This window comes from Tupaia chinensis, unplaced genomic scaffold (assembly GCF_000334495.1).
Source record: "Tupaia chinensis unplaced genomic scaffold, TupChi_1.0 Scaffold000355_1, whole genome shotgun sequence".
Lineage (NCBI taxonomy): Eukaryota > Metazoa > Chordata > Mammalia > Scandentia > Tupaiidae > Tupaia > Tupaia belangeri.
In genome coordinates this window covers 11,961,560-11,974,119 of record NW_006159850.1, presented here as the reverse complement: position 1 = coordinate 11,974,119, position 12,560 = coordinate 11,961,560, and the positions used below count along the sequence as shown (strand labels likewise).

General features: G+C 37.1%; 1 protein-coding gene across 2 annotated transcripts in view; it reads left to right on the top strand.

The window, feature by feature from the left end:
• Positions 1-12,560, top strand: part of CNTNAP4 (contactin associated protein family member 4) — a 278,572-nt gene that overhangs the window by 33,344 nt on the left and 232,668 nt on the right. For both annotated transcript variants that reach the window (XM_027773495.1, XM_006152611.2), the window contains exon 2: positions 11,645-11,755. In XM_027773495.1, the coding sequence (XP_027629296.1) occupies positions 11,645-11,755 (111 nt within the window). The remainder of the gene's footprint in view (positions 1-11,644; positions 11,756-12,560) is intronic.

Genomic DNA, 12,560 nt, shown 5'->3' with positions numbered 1-12,560 from the left:
CCTGTTTCAGCCAGCCCTGGATCAGTTGCATGCCTGTGTCTGACACACTCGGGAAGATCTTGTGCAATTTGACAACCTTCTTCTGTGAGTCTGCCTTACAAAGTACCGTGTTTTTCCACTGTTCCATCTTGCAATCTCAGATTTTTAATGCAAGACTTTGCATTCCTCCTCCTTGGGTGACATTATTAGTAAGCACCAAGAGCTGGAGCAGACCTGATCACTGAATGTGGGTTTCACAGCATAGTGTTGGGGAGGGAGTGAATGGTGGGCACTTCCAGGCTGGCAGTTGGAAAAAGCCTGCCATTCTTTTTTCTTTTTATTTTCAGTTTTGTTTGTTTGTTTGTTTTGCTATAGGGTTCATGTATGAGCGTGCACACGCATGCTCTCACACACACACGCACGATATCACCTCCCAGAGGGGATGGCCATACTGTATTCCCTTCTCCTCCAGTCTCCTCGTCGGATTTTGGACACGTGCATACATATGCCAGGAATTATTTAAAAGCCTCTTGGTCTGGGACTCTTAAAAAGTCAGTCATATGGGATCTAGCACTTTAACCTCCATACCACCTGCTGACTCAAGCGCACTGTTCTTAAAGAGGTTACAGACTTTCATTTTGAAGCAGATCATAAGTGTCTTTCTTCTTCCTGAGGACCTATCTTTTCTTTTATAATTGTTCTCCGCTGCACATAAACAGTGAGCTCTGAAAACCTACTCTAGAATACATCATTTCTTGACCCTTCTGATCTCTGAAAACAAAGCAACACACAAGCCTTTAAGCAAAATCCTCAGATAACTCAATAAAACGTGATAGCTCCTGTACTCTGAAATTGTGAATATCTACGTGGATTATTTATAGAAGGCAAATGTTGAAAGCATAAAGTCAGAAATCCAAGTGGTGCTCAAGTCAATGGATCTGAGTGTGTGATGTCAGAGGGCACGAGTCCAGATGAGTCTCCTACCTCCAGTGGCTTGTACAGTCTTTTATATGAATATATTTTTTCAACAAGTGTTCTAAACTAATTTATCACACTAATTTTCATGGTGGTGCATTAAAGACAGGCATATGAATAACTTCTTATGAGAACACATTTTTATCTGCCTGGTAGTATTGGGAAGTAAAGAAGAAAGGGGATGAATTATTTTGAGCACCTACTGTGTGCTTTGTAAAGTTACATGCTACATCATGAAGTTCCCACAGTTCTGTTGTCAAGGAAATATTTTTATCTGCACTCTATAGGTAGGAGAACATCAGTTGAGGCAGCAAGCATCAGATTCCAGGAGGTACCAGAGCAGGAATTTGTGGACAATCCTTGCTGGTTCCAAAGCCACATTTTTATAGGGCATACTGTCTCTTATGCCATTTCTACATAGTAGATCAGTAAAAAAAAGAGACAAATGTTTGATTACAATAGTTAAGTGTGCCCACAGTCTAACAATAATAATACTTTATTGAATAATAAAAAATAAAAATAAAAATAAAGATGAATATGATACCACAAATAACATTTTTTAAAAGAATTATTTTATTTAACTTTATTTGCTTATGTATTCATTTATTTTTAATTTGACCAGAGAGGGACAGAGATAGAGAAAGAGAGAGAGAAAGTGAGAAAGTGAGCCACCAGGTCTGGGACTCAAACTGTGGTCAGCCATATGGGAGTCCAGCACCCATAACCACTAGACCACCTGCTGGCCCCCCACTAGAAATAACATTTAAAACAAATGTTTGACCAACAAAATATGTGATATTGTAATTACTTTAAATTATTAAATTTTTAAGTGAAAAAAATGGAGGATGATGACAAAATGCAGACATTGAGAATGGATAACAATGTATAGAAAACATTGAATTAATCAAAGCAATGATGTGAGTACACAGCAATATAATTTTGTTTACCTATCAGATGAGAAAGTCTAGCTGAAGTGTGTGAGTTGAATGGAGAGTAAATTCATTTCATCATTGTGGGAGAAAAGATGCAATGTTTCAGCATCTTTAGATATATTTTAAAAATTAATTTTTGATTCACGAATTCTCCTAAGTGTGCATCTTAACTACATGTAAACCAAACTACAGAAAAGCTTGCTACATAGGAATACTTTTTCATTATTTATGATATCAAATTAGACTCCATGGCATCACATGTGGTCAAATGATCTGTCAATAAAGTCAGTAATGGTGGCTGATGGTCCCAATGGTCTTGACCTTTTCCATTATTTTTTCTACTCCTTCACCTCCGGTTAGCTTTGGTTTGTGGATTTGCAGGTCTCTTTGTCCTAATATCTGGACTTTAAATAGTTGCTATTAAACCTCTAAAATCAATCAGCCTCTGGCTGTGCTGTCATTAAAAGTTAACTGCCTTCCCATTAATCCATTAATTGTGAAGATTAATTGGGAAAGCTATTCAAACTAAGGCTATAACTTGGAGCATGTAAGCTAGTGTTTGCCCTCAAATAAAAGCCTACCCTATTAACATTACATAATATTAACAATTTCATATATATATATATATATACACACACACACACATATATTTTTTTTCCCCTCACTCATGGCTTATGTAGGACACAATGCCTAGATGTATGAAGACTGCTGCCTAAGTGAATTACTTGAAAACTTAGAAGAAGCTGTTATCTCAGCTCTAGGAAACCTACTGATGAATATTTACTTGTTTTAAGTTTTACTGGTGTGTTATATTTTAGATTTAAGCTACTGATGGACAGAGTTAAAAACTCATGTTTGTCCTATTTAATATATCTAAAACTACCATCCTCAAGTGCATGTTAATTTTCATGTCAAAGTCAAATTAATCCTCAAAAGGAGCTAAAGAATGCAGTAGTAGTCAACACTCCACAGTCTTCAATTGCATTGAAATGTTCTTTTAGGTAATGTTGAAAGGATAAGAGATGAAGCCAGGAGAGGCCTATATTTTGTCATCTCCTTTTATGAAAACTTAAGTCTTATTCTGTCCTAGTTGCATCGTCACTTTTTTCTAAAACTAATTGTCATTTTTCTCTCACCAGAATACATCTATGTAGCTGCTGCCTCCACACACTGTTGTTAGTCGGCATGGTCACTTTGGGAGAAAGGAGGAGGGTGTGATAGCATAAATGTTTCTTTAGTCTTGAAATAGCCTAATGAAAGGTCATGAAAAGTATAAAGGTATTTGCAAAAGGAACAGAACTCTCCATTGGCTAGAAAGTAATTGACAAGTGGTTTTCAAACTAGCATGGTCCTGGCTGTGGTGTATAGCCATTGGAAGTTTGGAATCTCCCCTGTGTGATTCTACCATGCAGCAAGGACGAATTGCTGAAGATGCATTACTACAGATGAGACAGCCTGAAGCTGATCCATGGTATTTTTTTCTGTCAGGAGTTGGATGCTGCTTTTCAAATATACCTGCATCTTCTGGAAGTTTTCAGGATAGACTACTGGGTTGATGTTGGTGTGCTGGGTGAATCCTGGATGGCTACAGCTGTGAGGTTGAGATGACACAGCTGGGAAGAGCTTGGTGGTACAGAAACATTTGAGAACAGGCGAGGGTTATTCATTCAAAGTTTGCTACAACAAGGGAGTCAGCCACCATCGCCTGAGTTTTTCAGACTCAAAGGCAGGGCAAGAGGAGGAAACCTCATTTTTTGGAAAGAGGAGGAAAACTCAACAGTGTGGAAAAAAGACAAGGCTCTGGTGTGTCCTGATTGTAGGCTGTGGGCATGGGGATGCTGGAGGCATGCTAACTAGAAGCAGGGCATCCTATGTGATTGGTTAGGGGTATATATTTGTCTTTCTCTCTATGTTTAGGAAAGATCTTTAAATCTCTACTACATACATTTAGTCAGTACTAGTTTGGAAACAAGGACAAAAATTTGGGAGGCTTTAAATGAACCAAGTCTTGACTGTTTGGGGCCAGTCACTATTGGAGTTGTTATTTAGCTTCCTGGCTTGTTACTCCAGGTTTTATTTTTGTACTTGAGCTGGCCATTACCTGTTTGTATCTTCAGTCTCTTTTTGGGCACAAAACATGCATCAGGTACCAGGTCATATGTCATGCTGGGGAAGGGAGACTTGATTCCACTGAGAACCCTGAAATGAAAACTGAACAATTTTTGGAACTAACTTAGACAGGTTTATGACTAGAGGAAAACTTCATTATCTAAATTTCTGGATGAAATCTTGCTTGTACACAATATTTTTTGATATATATTAACATAATTCCTTACTTTCTCTCTTAAATTAGTTGGTGATTTTCAATTTCAACTGGATGACAATTTCAATAATATAGATTAGAAGAAAACATTTTGTTCAGGGAAATAGATTTCTTGAACAGAAAGGCATTATTTAATCCTGACTCTGTCAATGGAATATGCAGACCAGGTCTAAATAAACTTTTCTGAAAGGAGTGAGAGCCTAATGTTTCTAAAGCTTCCTTAAGGGTCCCACCTCGCCTCTAATATATAGAATTTTTGAAGATTTTAAGCACGTTTCCTACCTATCCTATCCCAGTCTAGTCTATTCTGTTCCACTCTATCCCATTCCTTAATGAATGTTCTTGTGGGAAATAAGATTCATTAGCAGGCATGCAACTGATTTTGGCAGCTCTTCCAACAACACAGAAAGTGGTTACTCAGCAGAATCTAAGCTGAATGCTACTGAAAATCAGCTTTAAGTTTTAGTCAAGTATATTTCAGATTACCAATACTTGTTCCAACAAGGTACTGACGCAAAACAAGAGATCTGGTGCAACATTGGGTTCTGTCACCTAAGTCATGTGTCATCGAGTAATTTAACCATTGTGTTCCTTTTTCTTCAATTGTCTCAGCAGGTAATAGGTATAGGGTCAAGTGGCTTAATATATGTAAAGCACTGGGAACATAAGCACTTAATAATACATACCTATTACCTTAGTATGGGTAGTATTACACACAGATTAAGAAAATTAAATTACTTTTATTAAAAAATGAACAGCTTTTACTTACTTATGAGACTTATGCATTCAAGTCCTTTGTAAAATAAAGTTAAATTACTTCTATCAAGCTATATTAGAATGCTTTAAGTATAGCTTGCATCTTTGTTCACTAGAGGCTGTTAAGTCTTTTTTCATATATACAATTTGCCAGAGATCTAATGTATCATTGTCTTTTAAATGGCAAAGGTAATTTTTTCCTCTCACATAAAGAGTAAGTGATGTCTTTTCAGAGATATTGACTTGAAAAACATAGATCTGTCTTTGTGTGTGTGCGTGTGTGTGTGTATGTGTGTGTATGTATAAATATGTCTTATGTACTTAGGTAATTTTTTTAATGTGGATATTCTAACAGAATTCATTAAAACTATAAATGTAATCAGTATGTGGAATTTTTCTTACCCAAAAGACTGAACAATATAGTTTTACTCTTTACAACCAATATCAAAGTTAACGTGGGAATTCAGATAGGATTTTGAAAAGAGCAAATACAGTGTAATATAATTTTACACATGACAGTGAGAGTGATGTTTATTTCTTAATCTAATAGAATAAAACAATAATCAACTGAACATTCCCTGCTACCATTTAGATTGTACAAGCTTCCATGACCTGTTTGGTGACTGTATTATTAAATGATATTGAAATTCAGATTTTGTGGTGTCTTCATCTTCTCTTGTGTCTCTTTTACCAAGAATGCCACCTTTAGTCCCGTGTGAAGGAACAAGGGTAATATTAGGTCACAGGGAAAGTCATGACCTATTTTTCTATGCAAAAATGTATTAAGGCTTTCCTGATGACCCAATATAATGATCTGATATAGTACTTAATTAAAAACCTACAATTATGTTTTCAGCTGAAACAGCTGAGATGTTATTTCCAATTGGAAAAACTCTGTACTTAAATAATCATATTCACATCCAAAAATTAGCTGTAAATTAGAATTAGTAATCATTGAAAGGTGAGAGGAGGCAGGAAAATTCTAGATGAGCGATTATCCCCAGGAGAACAGTAACTTCCTGGGTTGTTTTACTAGTCTAGAATAGTGGTTCTCAACCTTGGTCCTGTGGACATTTGGCACCAGCTAATTATCATGGAAGGCTGTCCTGTGCTTTACAGGATGCTTAGTAGCATCCTTGGCCCAGTTCACTAGATGCCAGAAGAACCTCCCACCCTCCAGTTGTGATGACCGAGGTGTCTTCAGATACTGTGAAATGCCATCTCAAAGTTGCTCTAATGAAGAAACTTTGAGCTGAAATATGTCTCTCAGCAATGTAGTCCAGAACCTGTGTTTTATGGTGCAGTCAGGGAAAACTGGTTTTCTAGGATGAAATGCACAGGAGACTGACACTCAATCCAGAATTCCATTTCATCAATGTCGGGAGGGAAATATTCCTTTTCTCATTCCAGACTCATTATTGCCATTTGTTGTCCCCCTCCTGTGGTATTGAGACTATGGAAGATGAAAGCTAATAAGCAAAAAGCTTGGCAAACCTGGGCTTGGAATGTATAACTTCTAGAGAAATGTTTTATTCATATAATGATGGTGCCTGATAAAATTCCTACACCCTGAACCTAAAGAAATAATAATTATAATCATGCTGTTTTCATTTACTAGCTTCTGGAACCCAACTCACTTTGTAAAATATTCCACCATAATGACAGGAGCAAATTAACCAGACTCTGTGCCCCAGTGACCTCATTTGTAAGATAACAACAATATTGCTACCTTGAAGGGGTATATGTATGAAGATTAGTTGCTATGTGTGAAATGATCATTTTTTCTTTAAAGAATTATTTATTATCATTATTATTATTATTATTTTTTCAATTTTGACCAGAGAGAAATAGAGAGAGAAAGCCGCCAGGTCTGAGACTCAAACCAAGTTTGGCCATGTGCTGTTCCAGTGCCTTTAACCATCAAGCCACCTGCTGGCCCTGGAATGATTATGTCTTAACATGAAGTGTTCACTGAACGTTAGTTTGACTAAAAATGACTACACTATTTTAGTGCTAAATGCACACACAGCAGATGGTGGGGGGATGTATATGCTGTGGTAAAGAATCACCCTTTCACCACCAAGTCCAACAACCAAAACTTTATACCAATCATCAGCTGCTTCCTCTCTACCTCCTAAGATCCACTTCCCATTTTACATATTTCCCTCCCTACAAATTGAGTAAGTACCTCATTCTCTTATCTTAATTCCATTCTTTCAAAGCTAAAAGTAGAACGATATTGATTCTCGATCTATAGTTGGCAAAACGATTGAACAATAAATATGTGCCTTCTAGAATGATGGCACTAGAGAGGCATTTTTACATCCAAAATATCGATTTGGATCTGCATAATTGATTGTGAATTGCAGTTAAACACCTTTTTTCATCACACTTATACCTGCATACTGATAATGATTAAAATATCCCTGTAGTTCTACTAAACACACACCCACACACTCACCCTCTCCTTATATATATCATGCTTTTATTCACTTGTGAAACACACACCAGAGTGTCCACAACATACGAAAGCCTTTTGGTTGTTGCTTGTAATGGGACACAATCAGAATTTCTTTCAACACTCCATGGTTTATGTGTCTTTTTATGCCTACACTTCTGAATTCTTGAATCCCAACTAGATTGGTTGGTGTTGGTATTTAAGGCTGTCAATAGGCATGCAAGAACTGCCTGTCTTAAGAGTTAGCTAAAGAATTGATGTAAAAGAAGAAAAAGTGGACTTTAAATGAAAATGTGACAATCATAAATAATAAAATGCTACCTTAGGCAAATTCTTATGAAAGTCATTTGAGAACCAATTATGTTCAAGTAGAATGAGCTTCATAAACTTTCAGGTGAATCTAGATAATTTTTGGATTAATTTAATTTAAATTAAATTGCTTGCTCTTAATCAAAACATTTGGAGCAATAACCCGGCATGATTTTTTAATTACCAATATATGTTAAATATCAACTACAAGAGAAATATTTTTGATTGGAGCAAAAATGAGAACAACTTAATAACTGTATAAAGTAAAAGTCAAATAGTTTAATGATGACAAAGAATGAAAAATAAGCTGAATGAATTAAGCATTTATGGATATCTTGGTAGCACACAACCTTATACTTTCTTTCTCTTCTTGTACTTTATTTTTTAATATTAAAAGTGATATATGTGATACACATAAAGGGATAGAGTGAGATATTTATATACTTGAATATATCTTTACGCACATACATGTATGTGTGTGTGTGTGTGTATGTGTGTGCATATAAATATACATTTAAAGTATCATAATAAAATGGAAACCTGTGACTATGGTACCTATGCCAAAAATTAAAAGGAGAAAAAAAGCCAATCCCATCACACCAAACTGTGCTTTTCTCTTATGCCTTCCTGCAGAGGTAGCTGCTATTTTGAATTGTATGATTTTTTTTTCACTTATTTTTCTTTCTTTCTTTATTTTTTGAGAGGTTTTTGCTATAGGGTGCATGTGCTCCCCAGAAAGACAGAGAGAGACAGAGAGACAGAAATCACCCCCTAGGGGATGGCTATGCTGCAATCCATTCTCCTCTATTCTCCTCTGGGATCTTGGGCACACACACACACCCCGAGTTTAAATCACTGAGTCCAGGACTTGAACCACAGTCAACTACATGGGAATCCAGTGATGTAGCCATTAGGCCATCTGCTGGTCCCTTTTTCACTTATTTTTTAAAAATAGTTTTTACCATAAAAAAGTTTTTTTTTTTTTAAAAAAATCACATATATTCCTAAACAGCACATTACCAAGATTTGCTTTTTAATAGTCTCAAAACTATCAACATGTATGGTTTCCTATGATTTGACTTTTTTTCACTAAAATTTTTGTTTTTAAGATTCACTCATTTTGTTTTGAATTGCTATAGTCCTTTTCACTGCTATATATTATCGTCTTATGAACAATACCACAATTTATTTATCTGTTCTTTCACTAATGGATGTGTGAGCTGTTAAGGATTTTTTTGCTATTAGAAGCAATGCCGTGCATGTCTCCTACTGCACAAAAGAGTTTTTTCCCCCCACCCCCATGGTTAGTTCTTTCATTATTACCATTATTATTTTAATCAACATACAATTGTACATAAAAGCAAGTTTCTGTAGCTCAGCACTTCCCAACTCTCTTGTTTTCATGAGACACAAATTCAGTATTTGTATAGCACTCTTGGGTAAGAAGACAAGGCTCCTTAAGTCCAGTGTCTCATCACAGTAAGCTCTGCCCAGGAGGACCTGTGTCTCAATGGAACGAGTGGAGCATGGGGCATGTAAAGGTTCAAATAAAGATGCTAATGACAAATTGTTTATAAAAAGTAGTTGTTCACATTTATGCTCCTAGTAGCTCTTCTTTTTTTTGGGAGAGGTTTTTGCTATAGGGCGCGTGCGCTCGCCAGACAGACAGAGACATAGAGACAGAAAGCGAGAAATCACCCCCCAGGGGGGATGGTCACGCCGCAATCCCTTCTCCTCCATTCTCCTCTCGGGATCTTGGGCATGCACGCACACACGCCTGGCATGAGTTTTAAGCCACCGGGTCTGGGATGCGAACCGTGGTCGACTATGGGGGAGTCCAGCGACATAGCCATTACGCTAACTGCTGGTTCCCTCTAGTAGCTATTCTTGACCCACATTCTCTGGATGATCTGACATTGTCAGACGCCTTATATTTTGCAGGGCGCGTGCGCTCGCCAGACAGACAGAGAGAGACATAGAGACAGAAAGCGAGAAATCACCCCCCAGGGGGGATGGTCACGCCGCAATCCCTTCTCCTCCATTCTCCTCTCGGGATCTTGGGCACGCACGCACACGCGCCCGGCGTGAGTTTAAGCCACCGGGTCCGGGACTCGAACCGCAGTCAACTACGTGGGAGTCCAGCGACATAGCCATTACGCTAACTGCTGGTTCCCTCTAGTAGCTATTCTTGACCCACATTCTCTGGATGATCTGACATTGTCAGACGCCTTATATTTTGCTAAATTACTGTCTGTGAAATAGTACCCAATGATAGTCCTGATTTCCATTTGTTTTTACCAATAAGTTTGAGCATCAATTTATATATAGGCTTTGTACTGTGAAGACTCTTGACTAAATGCCTTGTGCCATTTTAGTGTGTTTTTAACTGATTTAAAGGTAGTTTCTATTTTCCTTTTTTGTGTTGTGTTGTTTTGTTTTCCTTTATTTAGAGTTCTAATTATATACTGGCTTATGTGTTTCTTTTATTTATATGTTCTTTTGTATTTTTTGATATATGTGTTCATGTTTCTTATATATCGACCACAGATTAGTTTATTTTTAACACCCATCATGCCACGAATTCATAGGGAATAGGTTCTAGTAGCTCAGGCTCCTTTCCATTGGTTCTCACAAAGTGTGCTTCTCTGGGTGGAGCAGGCTGGCCCTTCAGTTGAACCCAGGTACTTTTCTCTTTGGCTTCTTTCTGGTCATTTCCTTCACAGGTTTTAGGAAGCTATCTCTGCTCTTAGTATGCTTAATATGCTCAATACACACATTAATTCTCTTGGCAAGAATATTGCCCTTAACTTGTTTGTTCACAACAATGCCAACAGCATGACTCTCCCAGTTTTGCCATGATAACATTTGTGGGGCATTCCTTTTTGAACAGTACCCATACCCTTAATGTCTACAACATCACCTTTCTTGTAGATTCACATATATGTTGCCAAAGGAACAATTCCATGTTTCCAAAAAGGCCAGAACATATATCGGGTGCCTCTCCTCTTACCCTTTGTGTTCGTCATTTTGGTTAATTACTGGAAGATGGCAGTTCCAGCCAAAAAGCTCACAAATATTAATACTTTCTACATTTAGTGATATTTTTTCCTTTATGGTGTCTTTTAGAAATCATAGATTCCAGATTTTAATATATTTAATTTTTTCAAGAGACATTTTTATTATAGGGTATGTATACTTGAAGGAGAGACAAAGACAGAGAGATGGAAAGTGAGAAATCACCTGACAAGGGGATGGACATGCCATAATCCCTTCTACATTCTCCTCTTGGGAGTTTGGGCATGCATGCACATGTACCTGGTGTGAGTTTTAAGCCACTGGGTCTGGGACTCGAATCACAGTTGACTATGTGGGAGTCCAGTGACATAACCATCATGCCATCTACTGGTTCCAAAAATGTATTTAATTTTAATATAGTTAAATTTTCTTTGCATTTCCCCCCATATTCTCCTGTCTTTATGTTCTTTTTCTTTATTGAATAGACTTTTGGTATAATATTGAGTTGTAAGTGGTGGACATATTTTTAGAGATGCTAGTTTTTGATATTTTTGTTTGTTTTGTGTATTGATGTCTTCTTTTTTTGAGAGTGATTTTTGCTACAGGGTGTGTGTGGTTGTTGGAGAGATAGAAACAAAGATAAAGTGAGAAATTACCCTTCAGGGAGGATGGCCAGCCATAATCTCTTCTTCTTCATTTTCCTCTTGGGATTTTGGGCATGTGTGCACACTCACCCAGTGTAAATTTCAATCCCCCTGGTCCGGGACTCGAACTGAGGCTGACCACGCTGGAGTTCAGCGCCTCAACCACTGCTCCACCTGCTGGCCCCTTGTATATTGATTTCAAAAAAGCTATTAGTGCTGCCCTAACATTAGTGTGGCACTTTTTCTCCTGCAGATGATTGTGATGATCCTCTGGTGTCTGCCCTGCCTCAGGCGTCCTTCAGCAGTTCTTCCGAGCTCTCAATCAGCCATGGTCCTGGATTTGCAAGGCTAAATAGGAGAGATGGTAAGTCTGCTTGTTCCATCTGATCGGTCCTTAGCAAATCTCATTCATTTTTAATTTTCTTTAGTAAAATCATTATGTGGCATATTGTAAAAGGAAGTGATTTTCTAAGTAAGCAAATGGTTAAAACTCATGAGACGTATATGACATCCAGCTGTTGATATGGAATGGCAATGGGATACATCCTTGTTTTAAAATCCCCCATCATGACTTCCACATTCAGAGAATACAGCTTCTTCAATCTAACAAGTTTTTGATATATTTTATAAAATAAAATTTTCTGCAACAATACCCAATCGATAGAACTACAGTAGGGATGAAAACTTCATTGGCCTTCTATTTTAAGTTAAAGAAGTTTGCAAGACGTAATTTTAAAAGATGCAAGTTATTTAAAAACAATAATCCCTCTGTTTGTTTAATTCTCAGTGTGATTGACATGATTTTCTTTCCTGTTGGGGAATAGGAACTTAATAAAGCTTTCATGTTCCTTTAGGAATATTCAGTTCATATTGTTTACTACCTCTTAGGTGGGTTGTGGTTTGATCGCTTGAATATGTTTAAAGGAAAGTGAAGATAATTAAGTGGCAACTTGCTGTAGAAATAAGAGAGAATTTCAAAATACCATACACTTAGAGACAGAGTATCACGGAGGTTGCTTTTTATAACACATTAAAGTAAAAAATTATCTGCACAAACAATGGAGAGAAAGAAGTTCAGCATTACTAATAAAGAAAACATTTATAACTGTAAAAACTAGATGCCGATGATGTTGATATCATGTATTATTAAAACCACGCTTCCCCATTCA